This window comes from Salvelinus fontinalis, unplaced genomic scaffold, assembly GCF_029448725.1.
Source record: "Salvelinus fontinalis isolate EN_2023a unplaced genomic scaffold, ASM2944872v1 scaffold_0033, whole genome shotgun sequence".
NCBI lineage: Eukaryota > Metazoa > Chordata > Actinopteri > Salmoniformes > Salmonidae > Salvelinus > Salvelinus fontinalis.
Window position 1 is genome coordinate 496187 of NW_026600242.1, and position 15864 is coordinate 512050.

Sequence of the window (15864 nt, forward strand, 5' to 3'; positions counted from 1 at the left end):
AATCATTCACAGGGCTGTTAGTGTCACCGTGTGCTCCAGAGCCAGTTGCGTCTGCGGATGATCCTTTCTGTGTCTGGGGACGAGGGTCTGATCCAGGGAGAGAAACGCACCGTCCTGCTGCATTCCACTGGAGAACACACACCATCTTAGACACAACCCCCCCTAAGACTGCTGCATTCCACTGGAGAACACACACCATCTTAGACACAACCCCCCCTAAGACTGCTGCATTCCACTGGAGAACACACACCATCTTAGACACAACCCTCCCTAAGACTGCTGCATTCCACTGGAGAACACACACCATCTTAGACACAACCCCCCCCCTAAGACTGCTGCATTCCACTGGAGAACACACACCATCTTAGACACAACCCCCCCCTAAGACTGCTGCATTCCACTGGAGAACACACACCATCTTAGATACAACCCCCCTAAGACTGCTGCATTCCACTGGAGAACACACACCATCTTAGATACAACCCCCCCTAAGACTGCTGCATTCCACTGGAGAACACACACCATCTCAGATACAACCCCCCCCTAAGACTGCTGCATTCCACTGGAGAACACACACCATCTTAGATACAACCCCCCTAAGACTGCTGCATTCCACTGGAGAACACACACCATCTTAGACACAACCACCCCTAAGACTGCTGCATTCCACTGGAGAACACACACCATCTTAAACACAACCCCCCCTAAGACTGCTACATTCCACTGGAGAACACACACCATCTTAGACACAACGCCCCCTAAGACTGCTCCATTCCACTGGAGAACACACACCATCTAAAACACAACCCCCCCCTAAGACTGCTACATTCCACTGGAGAACACACACCATCATAGACACAACCCCCCCTAAGACTGCTGCATTCCACTGGAGAACACACACCATCTTAGACACAACCCCCCCTAAGACTGCTGCATTGCACTGGAGAACACACACCATCTTAGTCACAACCCCCCCTAAGACTGCTGCATTCCACTGGAGAACACACACCATCTTAGACCCAACCCCCCCCCTAAGACTGCTGCATTCCACTGGAGAACACACACCATCTTAGACACAACCCCCCCTAAGACTGCTGCATTCCACTGGAGAACACACACCATCTTAGACACAACCCCCCCTAAGACTGCTGCATTCCACTGGAGAACACACACCATCCTCCCTAAGACTGCTCCATTCCACTGGAGAACACACACCATCTTAGACACAACCCCCCCTAAGACTGCTGCATTCCACTGGAGAACACACACCATCTTAGACACAACCCCCCCTAAGACTGCTGCATTCCACAGGAGAACACACACCATCTTAGACACAACCCCCCCTAAGACTGCTGCATTCCACTGGAGAACACACACCATCTTAGACACAACCCCCCCTAAGACTGCTGCATTCCACAGGAGAACACACACCATCTTAGACACAACCCCCCCTAAGACTGCTGCATTCCACAGGAGAACACACACCATCTTAGACACAACCCCCCCTAAGACTGCTGCATTCCACTGGAGAACACACACCATCCTCCCTAAGACTGCTCCATTCCACTGGAGAACACACACCATCTTAGACACAACCCCCCCTAAGACTGCTGCATTCCACTGGAGAACACACACCATCTTAGATACAACCCCCCTAAGACTGCTGCATTCCACTGGAGAACACACACCATCTTAGATACAACCCCCCCTAAGACTGCTGCATTCCACTGGAGAACACACACCATCTCAGATACAACCCCCCCCTAAGACTGCTGCATTCCACTGGAGAACACACACCATCTTAGATACAACCCCCCTAAGACTGCTGCATTCCACTGGAGAACACACACCATCTTAGACACAACCCCCCCTAAGACTGCTGCATTCCACTGGAGAACACACACCATCTTAGACACAACCCCCCCTAAGACTGCTGCATTTCACTGGAGAACACACACCATCTTAGACACAACCCCCCCTAAGACTGCTGCATTGCACTGGAGAACACACACCATCTTAGTCACAACCCCCCCTAAGACTGCTGCATTCCACTGGAGAACACACACCATCTTAGACCCAACCCCCCCCTAAGACTGCTGCATTCCACTGGAGAACACACACCATCTTAGACACAACCCCCCCTAAGACTGCTGCATTCCACTGGAGAACACACACCATCTTAGACACAACCCCCCCTAAGACTGCTGCATTCCACTGGAGAACACACACCATCTTAGACACAACCCCCCCTAAGACTGCTGCATTCCACTGGAGAACACACACCATCTTAGACACAACCCCCCCCCTAAGACTGCTGCATTCCACTGGAGAACACACACCATCTTAGACACAACCCCCCCCCCCTAAGACTGCTGCATTCCACTGGAGAACACACACCATCTTAGACACAACCCCCCCTAAGACTGCTGCATTCCACTGGAGAACACACACCATCTTAGACACAACCCCCACTAAGACTGCTGCATTCCACTGGAGAACACACACCATCTTAGACACAACCCCCCCTAAGACTGCTGCATTCCACTGGAGAACACACACCATCTTAAACACAACCCCCCCTAAGACTGCTACATTCCACTGGAGAACACACACCATCTTAGACACAACCCCCCGTAAGACTGCTGCATTCCACAGGAGAACACACACCATCTTAGACACAACCCCCCCTAAGACTGCTGCATTCCACTGGAGAACACACACCATCCTCCCTAAGACTGCTGCATTCCACTGGAGAACACACACCATCTTAGACACAACCCCCCCTAAGACTGCTGCATTCCACTGGAGAACACACACCATCTTAGACACAACCCCCCGAAAAACTGCTGCATTCCACTGGAGAACACACACCATCTTAGACACAACCCCCCCTAAGACTGCTGCATTCCACTGGAGAACACACACCATCTTAAACACAACCCCCCCTAAGACTGCTGCATGCCACTGGAGAACACACACCATCTAAGATACAACCCCCCTAAGACTGCTGCATTCCACTGGAGAACACACACCATCTTAGACCCAACCCCCCCTAAGACTGCTGCATTCCACTGGAGAACACACACCATCTTAGACACAACCTACCCCCTAAGACTGCTGCATTCCACTGGAGAACACACACCATCTTAGACACAACCCCCCCCCCCCCCTAAGACTGCTGCATTCCACTGGAGAACACACACCATCTTAGACACAACCCCCCCTAAGACTGCTGCATTCCACTGGAGAACACACACCATCTTAGACACAACCCCCACTAAGACTGCTGCATTCCACTGGAGAACACACACCATCTTAGACACAACCCCCCCTAAGACTGCTGCATTCCACTGGAGAACACACACCATCTTAAACACAACCCCCCCTAAGACTGCTACATTCCACTGGAGAACACACACCATCTTAGACACAACCCCCCGTAAGACTGCTGCATTCCACAGGAGAACACACACCATCTTAGACACAACCCCCCCTAAGACTGCTGCATTCCACTGGAGAACACACACCATCCTCCCTAAGACTGCTGCATTCCACTGGAGAACACACACCATCTTAGACACAACCCCCCCTAAGACTGCTGCATTCCACTGGAGAACACACACCATCTTAGACACAACCCCCCGAAAAACTGCTGCATTCCACTGGAGAACACACACCATCTTAGACACAACCCCCCCTAAGACTGCTGCATTCCACTGGAGAACACACACCATCTTAAACACAACCCCCCCTAAGACTGCTGCATGCCACTGGAGAACACACACCATCTAAGATACAACCCCCCTAAGACTGCTGCATTCCACTGGAGAACACACACCATCTTAGACACAACCCCCCCTAAGACTGCTGCATGCCACTGGAGAACACACACCAATCTCAGATACAACCCCCCCTAAGACTGCTGCATTCCACTGGAGAACACACACCATCTTAGACCCAACCCCCCCTAAGACTGCTGCATTCCACTGGAGAACACACACCATCTTAGACACAACCTCTCCCCTAAGACTGCTGCATTCCACTGGAGAACACACACCATCTTAAAACCCCCCCCCCCAAGACTGCTGCATTCCACTGGAGGAACACACACCATCTTAGACACAACCCCCCCTAAGACTGCTGCATTCCACTGGAGAACACACACCATCTTAGACACAACCCCCCCTAAGACTGCTGCATTCCACTGGACAACACACACCATCTTAGACACCCCCCCCCCCCCCCCCCCTAAGACTGCTGCATTCCACTGGAGAACACACACCATCTTAGACACAACCCCCCCTAAGACTGCTGCATTCCACTGGAGAACACACACCATCTTAGACACAACCCCCCCCTAAGACTGCTGCATTCCACTGGAGAACACACACCATCCTCCCTAAGACTGCTGCATTCCACTGGAGAACACACACCATCTTAGACACAACCCCCCCTAAGACTGCTGCATTCCACTGGAGAACACACACCATCTTAAACACAACCCCCCCTAAGACTGCTGCATTCCACAGGAGAACACACACCATCTTAGACACAACCCCCCCTAAGACTGCTGCATTCCACTGAAGAACACACACCATCCTCCCTAAGACTGCTGCATTCCACTGGAGAACACACACCATCTTAGACACAACCCCCCCTAAGACTGCTGCATTCCACTGGAGAACACACACCATCTTAAACACAACCCCCCCTAAGACTGCTGCATGCCACTGGAGAACACACACCATCTAAGATACAACCCCCCTAAGACTGCTGCATTCCACTGGAGAACACACACCATCTTAGACACAACCCCCCCTAAGACTGCTGCATGCCACTGGAGAACACACACCATCTCATATACAACCCCCCCTAAGACTGCTGCATTCCACTGGAGAACACACACCATCTTAGACCCAACCCCCCCTAAGACTGCTGCATTCCACTGGAGAACACACACCATCTTAGACACAACCTACCCCCTAAGACTGCTGCATTCCACTGGAGAACACACACCATCTTAAACCCCCCCCCCCCCCCAAGACTGCTGCATTCTACTGGACAACACACACCATCTTAGACACCCCCCCCCCCCCCCCCCCCTAAGACTGCTGCATTCCACTGGAGAACACACACCATCCTCCCTAAGACTGCTGCATTCCACTGGAGAACACAAACCATCTTAGACACAACCCCCCCTAAGACTGCTGCATTCCACTGGAGAACACACACCATCTTAAACACAACCCCCCCTAAGACTGCTGCATGCCACTGGAGAACACACACCATCTAAGATACAACCCCCCTAAGACTGCTGCATTCCACTGGAGAACACACACCATCTTAGACACAACCCCCCCTAAGACTGCTGCATGCCACTGGAAAACACACACCATCTCAGATACAACCCCCCCTAAGACTGCTGCATTCCACTGGAGAACACACACCATCTTAGACCCAACCCCCCCTAAGACTGCTGCATTCCACTGGAGAACACACACCATCTTAGACACAACCTCCCCCCTAAGACTGCTGCATTCCACTGGAGAACACACACCATCTTAAACCCCCCCCCCCCCCAAGACTGCTGCATTCCACTGGAGAACACACACCATCTTAGACACAACCCCCCCTAAGACTGCTGCATTCCACTGGAGAACACACACCATCTTAGACACAACCCCCCCTAAGACTGCTGCATTCCACTGGACAACACACACCATCTTAAACACAACCCCCCCTAAGACTGCTGCATTCCACAGGAGAACACACACCATCTTAGACACAACCCCCCCTAAGACTGCTGCATTCCACTGGAGAACACACACCATCCTCCCTAAGACTGCTGCATTCCACTGGAGAACACACACCATCTTAGACACAACCCCCCCTAAGACTGCTGCATTCCACTGGAGAACACACACCATCTTAAACACAACCCCCCCTAAGACTGCTGCATTCCACAGGAGAACACACACCATCTTAGACACAACCCCCCCTAAGACTGCTGCATTCCACTGGAGAACACACACCATCCTCCCTAAGACTACTGCATTCCACTGGAGAACACACACCATCTTAGACACAACCCCCCCTAAGACTGCTGCATTCCACTGGAGAACACACACCATCTTAAACACAACCCCCCCTAAGACTGCTACATTCCACTGGAGAACACACACCATCTTAGACACAACGCCACCTAAGACTGCTCCATTCCACTGGAGAACACACACCATCTTAGACACAACCCCCCCTAAGACTGCTGCATTCCACTGGAGAACACACACCATCTTAGACACAACCCCCCCTAAGACTGCTGCATTCCAATGGAGAACACACACCATCTTAGACACAACCCCCCCTAAGACTGCTGCATTCCACTGGAGAACACACACCATCTTAGTCACAACCCCCCCTAAGACTGCTGCATTCCACTGGAGAACACACACCATCTTAGACCCAACCCCCCCTAAGACTGCTGCATTCCACTGGAGAACACACACCATCTTAGACACAACCCCCCCTAAGACTGCTGCATTCCACTGGAGAACACACACCATCTTAGACACAACCCCCCCTAAGACTGCTGCATTCCACTGGAGAACACACACCATCTTAGACACAACCCCCCCTAAGACTGCTGCATTCCACTGGAGAACACACACCATCTTAGACACAACGCCCCCTAAGACTGCTGCATTCCACTGGAGAACACACACCATCCTCCCTAAGACTGCTGCATTCCACTGGAGAACACACACCATCTTAGACACAACCCCCCCTAAGACTGCTGCATTCCACTGGAGAACACACACCATCTTAAACACAACCCCCCCTAAGACTGCTGCATTCCACAGGAGAACACACACCATCTTAGACACAACCCCCCCTAAGACTGCTGCATTCCACTGGAGAACACACACCATCCTCCCTAAGACTACTGCATTCCACTGGAGAACACACACCATCTTAGACACAACCCCCCCTAAGACTGCTGCATTCCACTGGAGAACACACACCATCTTAAACACAACCCCCCCTAAGACTGCTACATTCCACTGGAGAACACACACCATCTTAGACACAACGCCCCCTAAGACTGCTCCATTCCACTGGAGAACACACACCATCTTAGACACAACCCCCCCTAAGACTGCTGCATTCCACTGGAGAACACACACCATCTTAGACACAACCCCCCCTAAGACTGCTGCATTCCAATGGAGAACACACACCATCTTAGACACAACCCCCCCTAAGACTGCTGCATTCCACTGGAGAACACACACCATCTTAGTCACAACCCCCCCTAAGACTGCTGCATTCCACTGGAGAACACACACCATCTTAGACCCAACCCCCCCTAAGACTGCTGCATTCCACTGGAGAACACACACCATCTTAGACACAACCCCCCCTAAGACTGCTGCATTCCACTGGACAACACACACCATCTTAAACACAACCCCCCCTAAGACTGCTGCATTCCACAGGAGAACACACACCATCTTAGACACAACCCCCCCTAAGACTGCTGCATTCCACTGGAGAACACACACCATCCTCCCTAAGACTGCTGCATTCCACTGGAGAACACACACCATCTTAGACACAACCCCCCCTAAGACTGCTGCATTCCACTGGAGAACACACACCATCTTAAACACAACCCCCCCTAAGACTGCTGCATTCCACAGGAGAACACACACCATCTTAGACACAACCCCCCCTAAGACTGCTGCATTCCACTGGAGCACACACACCATCCTCCCTAAGACTACTGCATTCCACTGGAGAACACACACCATCTTAGACACAACCCCCCCTAAGACTGCTGCATTCCACTGGAGAACACACACCATCTTAAACACAACCCCCCCTAAGACTGCTACATTCCACTGGAGAACACACACCATCTTAGACACAACGCCCCCTAAGACTGCTCCATTCCACTGGAGAACACACACCATCTTAGACACAACCCCCCCTAAGACTGCTGCATTCCACTGGAGAACACACACCATCTTAGACACAACCCCCCCTAAGACTGCTGCATTCCAATGGAGAACACACACCATCTTAGACACAACCCCCCCTAAGACTGCTGCATTCCACTGGAGAACACACACCATCTTAGTCACAACCCCCCCTAAGACTGCTGCATTCCACTGGAGAACACACACCATCTTAGACCCAACCCCCCCTAAGACTGCTGCATTCCACTGGAGAACACACACCATCTTAGACACAACCCCCCCTAAGACTGCTGCATTCCACTGGAGAACACACACCATCTTAGACACAACCCCCCCTAAGACTGCTGCATTCCACTGGAGAACACACACCATCTTAGACACAACCCCCCCTAAGACTGCTGCATTCCACTGGAGAACACACACCATCTTAGACACAACGCCCCCTAAGACTGCTCCATTCCACTGGAGAACACACACCATCTTAGACACAACCCCCCCCTAAGACTGCTGCATTCCACTGGAGAACACACACCATCTTAGACACAACCCCCCCCTAAGACTGCTGCATTCCACTGGAGAACACACACCATCTTAGACACAACCCCCCCCTAAGACTGCTGCATTCCACTGGAGAACACACACCATCTTAGACACAACCCCCCAAAGACTGCTGCATTCCACTGGAGAACACACACCATCCTCATTAAGACTGCTGCATTCCACTGGAGAACACACACCATCTTAGACACAACCCCCCCTAAGACTGCTGCATTCCACTGGAGAACACACACCATCTTAGATACAACCCCCCTAAGACTGCTGCATTCCACTGGAGAACACACACCATCTTAAACACAACCCCCCCTAAGACTGCTACATTCCACTGGAGAACACACACCACCTTAAACACAACCCCCCCTAAGACTGCTACATTCCACTGGAGAACACACACCATCTTAGACACAACGCCCCCTAAGACTGCTCCATTCCACTGGAGAACACACACCATCTTAGACACAACCCCCCCTAAGACTGCTGCATTCCACTGGAGAACACACACCATCTTAGACACAACCCCCCCTAAGACTGCTGCATTCCACTGGAGAACACACACCATCTTAGTCACAACCCCCCCTAAGACTGCTGCATTCCACTGGAGAACACACACCATCTTAGACCCAACCCCCCCTAAGACTGCTGCATTCCACTGGAGAACACACACCATCTTAGACACAACCCCCCCTAAGACTGCTGCATTCCACTGGAGAACACACACCATCTTAGGCACAACCCCCCCTAAGACTGCTGCATTCCACTGGAGAACACACACCATCTTAGACACAACCCCCCCTAAGACTGCTGCATTCCACAGGAGAACACACACCATCTAGGAAACAACCCCCCCTAAGACTGCTGCATTCCACTGGAGAACACACACCATCCTCCCTAAGACTGCTGCATTCCACTGGAGAACACACACCATCTTAGACACAACCCCCCCCTAAGACTGCTGCATTCCACTGGAGAACACACACCATCTTAAACACAACCCCCCCTAAGACTGCTACATTCCACTGGAGAACACACACCATCTTAGACACAACGCCCCCTAAGACTGCTCCATTCCACTGGAGAACACACACCATCTTAGACACAACCCCCCCTAAGACTGCTGCATTCCACTGGAGAACACACACCATCTTAGACACAACACCCCCTAAGACTGCTGCATTCCACTGGAGAACACACACCATCTTAGACCCAACCCCCCCTAAGACTGCTGCATTCCACTGGAGAACACACACCATCTTAGACACAACCCTCCCTAAGACTGCTGCATTCCACTGGAGAACACACATCATCTTAGACACAACCCCCCCCCCCCTAAGACTGCTGCATTCCACTGGAGAACACACACCATCTTAGACACAACCCCCCCTAAGACTGCTGCATTCCACTGGAGAACACACACCATCTTAGACACAACCCCCCCTAAGACTGCTGCATTCCACTGGAGAACACACACCATCTTAAACACAACCCCCCCTAAGACTGCTACATTCCACTGGAGAACACACACCATCTTAGACACAACGCCCCCTAAGACTGCTCCATTCCACTGGAGAACACACACCATCTTAGACACAACCCCCCCTAAGACTGCTGCATTCAACTGGAGAACACACACCATCTTAGACACAACCCCCCCTAAGACTGCTGCATTCCACTGGAGAACACACACCATCTTAGACACAACCCCCCCTAAGACTGCTGCATTCCACTGGAGAACACACACCATCTTAGTCACAACCCCCCCTAAGACTGCTGCATTCCACTGGAGAACACACACCATCTTAGACACAACCCCCCCTAAGACTGCTGCATTCCACTGGAGAACACACACCATCTTAGACACAACCCCCCAAGACTGCTGCATTCCACTGGAGAACACACACCATCTTAAACACAACCCCCCCTAAGACTGCTACATTCCACTGGAGAACACACACCATCTTAGACACAACCCCCCCTAAGACTGCTGCATTCCACTGGAGAACACACACCATCTTAGACACAACCCCCCCCTAAGACTGCTGCATTCCACTGGAGAACACACACCATCTTAGACACCCCCCCCCCCCCCCCCCCTAAGACTGCTGCATTCCACTGGAGAACACACACCATCTTAGACACAACCCCCCCAAGACTGCTGCATTCCACTGGAGAACACACACCATCTTAGACACAACCCCCCCTAAGACTGCTGCATTCCACTGGAGAACACACACCATCTTAGACACAACCCTCCCTAAGACTGCTGCATTCCACTGGAGAACACACATCATCTTAGACACAACCCCCCCCCCCCCCTAAGACTGCTGCATTCCACTGGAGAACACACACCATCTTAGACACAACCCCCCCTAAGACTGCTGCATTCCACTGGAGAACACACACCATCTTAGACACAACCCCCCCTAAGACTGCTGCATTCCACTGGAGAACACACACCATCTTAAACACAACCCCCCCTAAGACTGCTACATTCCACTGGAGAACACACACCATCTTAGACACAACGCCCCCTAAGACTGCTCCATTCCACTGGAGAACACACACCATCTTAGACACAACCCCCCCTAAGACTGCTGCATTCCACTGGAGAACACACACCATCTTAGTCACAACCCCCCCTAAGACTGCTGCATTCCACTGGAGAACACACACCATCTTAGACACAACCCCCCCCAAGACTGCTGCATTCCACTGGAGAACACACACCATCTTAGACACAACCCCCCCTAAGACTGCTGCATTCCACTGGAGAACACACACCATCTTAAACACAACCCCCCCTAAGACTGCTACATTCCACTGGAGAACACACACCATCTTAGACACAACGCCCCCTAAGACTGCTCCATTCCACTGGAGAACACACACCATCTTAGACACAACCCCCCCTAAGACTGCTGCATTCAACTGGAGAACACACACCATCTTAGACACAACCCCCCCTAAGACTGCTGCATTCCACTGGAGAACACACACCATCTTAGACACAACCCCCCCTAAGACTGCTGCATTCCACTGGAGAACACACACCATCTTAGACACAACCCCCCCTAAGACTGCTGCATTCCACTGGAGAACACACACCATCTTAGACAACCCCCCCCCCCCTAAGACTGCTGCATTCCACAGGAGAACACACACCATCTTAGACACAACCCCCCCAAGACTGCTGCATTCCACTGGAGAACACACACCATCCTCCCTAAGACTGCTGCATTCCACTGGAGAACACACACCATCTTAGACACAACCCCCCCTAAGACTGCTGCATTCCACTGGAGAACACACACCATCTTAGATACAACCCCCCTAAGACTGCTGCATTCCACTGGAGAACACACACCATCTTAGACACAACCCCCCCTAAGACTGCTGCATTCCACTGGAGAACACACACCATCTTAGACACAACCCCCCCTAAGACTGCTGCATTCCACTGGAGAACACACACCATCTTAGACAAAACCCCCCGAAAAACTGCTGCATTCCACTGGAGAACACACACCATCTTAGACACAACCCCCCCTAAGACTGCTGCATTCCACTGGAGAACACACACCATCTTAGACACAACCCCCCCTAAGACTGCTGCATTCCACTGGAGAACACACACCATCTTAAACACAACCCCCCCTAAGACTGCTGCATTCCACTGGAGAACACACACCATCTTAGACACAACCCCCCTTAAGACTGCTGCATTCCACTGGAGAACACACACCATCTTAGACACAACCCCCCCTAAGACTGCTGCATTCCACTGGACAACACACACCATCTTAGACACAACCCCCCCTAAGACTGCTGCATTCCACTGGAGAACACACACCATCTTAGACACAACCCCCCCTAAGACTGCTGCATTCCACTGGAGAACACACACCATCTTAGACACAACGCCCCCTAAGACTGCTGCATTCCACTGGAGAACACACACCATCTTAGACACAACCCCCCCCTAAGACTGCTGCATTCCACTGGAGAACACACACCATCTTAGACACAACGCCCCCTAAGACTGCTCCATTCCACTGGAGAACACACACCATCTTAGACACAACCCCCCCTAAGACTGCTGCATTCCACTGGAGAACACACACCATCTTAGACACAACCCCCCCTAAGACTGCTGCATTCCACTGGAGAACACACACCATCTTAAACACAACCCCCCCTAAGACTGCTGCATTCCACTGGAGAACACACACCATCTTAGACACAACCCCCCCTAAGACTGCTGCATTCCACTGGAGAACACACACCATCTTAGACACAACGCCCCCTAAGACTGCTCCATTCCACTGGAGAACACACACCATCTTAGACACAACCCCCCCTAAGACTGCTGCATTCCACTGGAGAACAACTACCGCCGATATAACATTTACAGATTTATGCTACCTGATGCACCAATATAGTAGAAGGTAACTGGTACTGACGTGTGTTTGGGTACAGGCCGACCACCGGGACAGGAACCGTCTGCATGCAGGAGTTGTACACTGACAAATACAGAAGTGTTGACTGTCACTAGAGTAGGGAGTAAGTCACCACCAACTGAGAGGTTAGTTACTTATGAATAAAGTTGTGTTGGTGTGGTTAGTTACCTATGAACAAGGTAGTGGTGGTGTGGTTAGTTACCTATGAACAAGGTAGTGGTGGTGTGGTTAGTTACCTAAGTATAAGGTAGTGGTGGTGTGGTTAGTTACCTAAGTATAAGGTAGTGGTGGTGTGGTTAGTTACCTATGAACAAGGTAGTGGTGGTGTGGTTAGTTACCTATGAACAAGGTAGTGGTGGTGTGGTTAGTTACCTATGAACAAGGTAGTGGTGGTGTGGTTAGTTACCTAAGTATAAGGTAGTGGTGGTGTGGTTAGTTACCTATGAACAAGGTAGTGGTGGTGTGGTTAGTTACCTATGAACAAGGTAGTGGTGGTGTGGTTAGTTACCTATGAACAAGGTAGTGGTGGTGTGGTTAGTTACCTAAGTATAAGGTAGTGGTGGTGTGGTTAGTTACCTAAGTATAAGGTAGTGGTGGTGTGGTTAGTTACCTATGAACAAGGTAGTGGTGGTGTGGTTAGTTACCTATGAACAAGGTAGTGGTGGTGTGGTTAGTTACCAATGAACAAGGTAGTGGTGGTGTGGTTAGTTACCTAAGTATAAGGTAGTGGTGGTGTGGTTAGTTACCTATGAACAAGGTAGTGGTGGTGTGGTTAGTTACCTATGAACAAGGTAGTGGTGGTGTGGTTAGTTACCTATGAACAAGGTAGTGGTGGTGTGGTTAGTTACCTAAGTATAAGGTAGTGGTGGTGTGGTTAGTTACCTACGAATAAGGTAGTGGTGGTGTGGTTAGTTACCTATGAACAAGGTAGTGGTGGAGTGGTTAGTTACCTAAGTATAAGGTAGTGGTGGTGTGGTTAGTTACCTAAGTATAAGGTAGTGGTGGTGTGGTTAGTTACCTATGAACAAGGTAGTGGTGGTGTGGTTAGTTACCTATGAACAAGGTAGTGGTGGTGTGGTTAGTTACCTAAGTATAAGGTAGTGGTGGTGTGGTTAGTTACCTATGAACAAGGTAGTGGTGGTGTGGTTAGTTACCTATGAATAAGGTAGTGGTGGTGTGGTTAGTTACCTATGAACAAGGTAGTGGTGGTGTAGTTAGTTACCTATGAACAAAGTAGTGGCGGTGTGGTTAATTACCTATGAATAAGGTAGTGGTGTGGTTAGTTACCTATGAATAAGGTAGTGGTGGTGTGGTTAGTTACCTATGAATAAGGTAGTGGTGGTGTGGTTAGTTACCTATGAACAAGGTTGTGGTGGTGTGGTTAGTTACCTATGAATAAGGTAGTGGTGGTGTGGTTAGTTACCTATGAACAAGGTGGTGTGGTTAGTTACCTATGAATAAGGTGGTGTGGTTAGTTACCTATGAACAAGGTGGTGTGGTTAGTTACCTATGAATAAGGTAGTGGTGGTGTGGTTAGTTACCTATGAACAAGGTGGTGTGGTTAGTTACCTATGAATAAGGTGGTGGTGAAGAGTGGTTAGATAGTTACCTATGAACAAGGTAGTGGTGGTGTGGTTAGTTACCTATGAATAAGGTGGTGGTGAAGAGTGGTTAGATAGTTACCTATGAACAAGGTAGTGGTGGTGTGGTTAGTTACCTATGAATAAGGTAGTGGTGGTGTGGTTAGTTACCTATGAACAAGGTTGTGGTGGTGTGGTTATTTACCTATGAATAAGGTAGTGGTGGTGTGGTTAGTTACCTATGAACAAGGTGGTGTGGTTAGTTACCTATGAATAAGGTGGTGTGGTTAGTTACCTATGAACAAGGTGGTGTGGTTAGTTACCTATGAATAAGGTAGTGGTGGTGTGGTTAGTTACCTATGAACAAGGTGGTGTGGTTAGTTACCTATGAATAAGGTAATGGTGGTGTGGTTAGTTACCTATGAACAAGGTGGTGTGGTTAGTTACCTATGAACAAGGTGGTGTGGTTAGTTACCTATGAACAAGGTGGTGTGGTTAGTTACCTATGAACAAGGTGGTGTGGTTAGTTACCTATGAACAAGGTGGTGTGGTTAGTTACCTATGAACAAGGTGGTGTGGTTAGTTACCTATGAACAAGGTGGTGTGGTTAGTTACCTATGAACAAGGTTGTGGTGGCGTGGTTAGTTACCTATGAACAAGGTTGTGGTGGTGTGGTTAGTTACCTATGAATAAGGTAGTGGTGGTGTGGTTAGTTACCTATGAATAAGGTAGTGGTGGTGTGGTTAGTTACCTATGAATAAGGTAGTGGTGGTGTGGTTAGTTACCTATGAACAAGGTAGTGGTGGTGTGGTTAGTTACCTATGAATAAGGTAGTGGTGGTGTGGTCAGTTACCTATGAATAAGGTAGTGGTGGTGTGGTTAGTTACCTATGAACAAGGTGGTGTGGTTAGTTACCTATGAACAAGGTAGTGGTGGTGTGGTTAGTTACCTATGAATAAGGTAGTGGTGGTGTGGTTAGTTACCTATGAATAAGGTAGTGGTGGTGTGGTTAGTTACCTATGAATAAGGTTGTGGTGGTGTGGTTAGTTACCTATGAATAAGGTAATGGTGGTGGTGTGGTTAGTTACCTATGAACAAAGTAATGGTGGTGTGGTTAGTTACCTATGAACAAGGTAGTGGTGGTGTGGTTAGTTACCTAAGTATAAGGTAGTGGTGGTGTGGTTAGTTACCTATGAACAAGGTAGTGGTGGTGTGGTTAGTTACCTATGAATAAGGTAGTGGTGGTGTGGTTAGTTACCTATGAACAAGGTAGTGGTGGTGTAGTTAGTTACC

At 50.1% G+C, this 15864-nt stretch overlaps 1 protein-coding gene across 1 annotated transcript in view; it reads right to left on the bottom strand.

Annotated features, from left to right (window-relative positions):
- LOC129842329 (nuclear pore membrane glycoprotein 210-like) overlaps nt 1–15864 on the bottom strand; it is a 148949-nt gene continuing 133085 nt past the window's right edge. The window contains exon 39 of the mRNA XM_055910832.1: nt 1–134. Within this exon, the coding sequence (XP_055766807.1) occupies nt 24–134 (111 nt within the window). The 3' untranslated portion in view covers nt 1–23. The remainder of the gene's footprint in view (nt 135–15864) is intronic.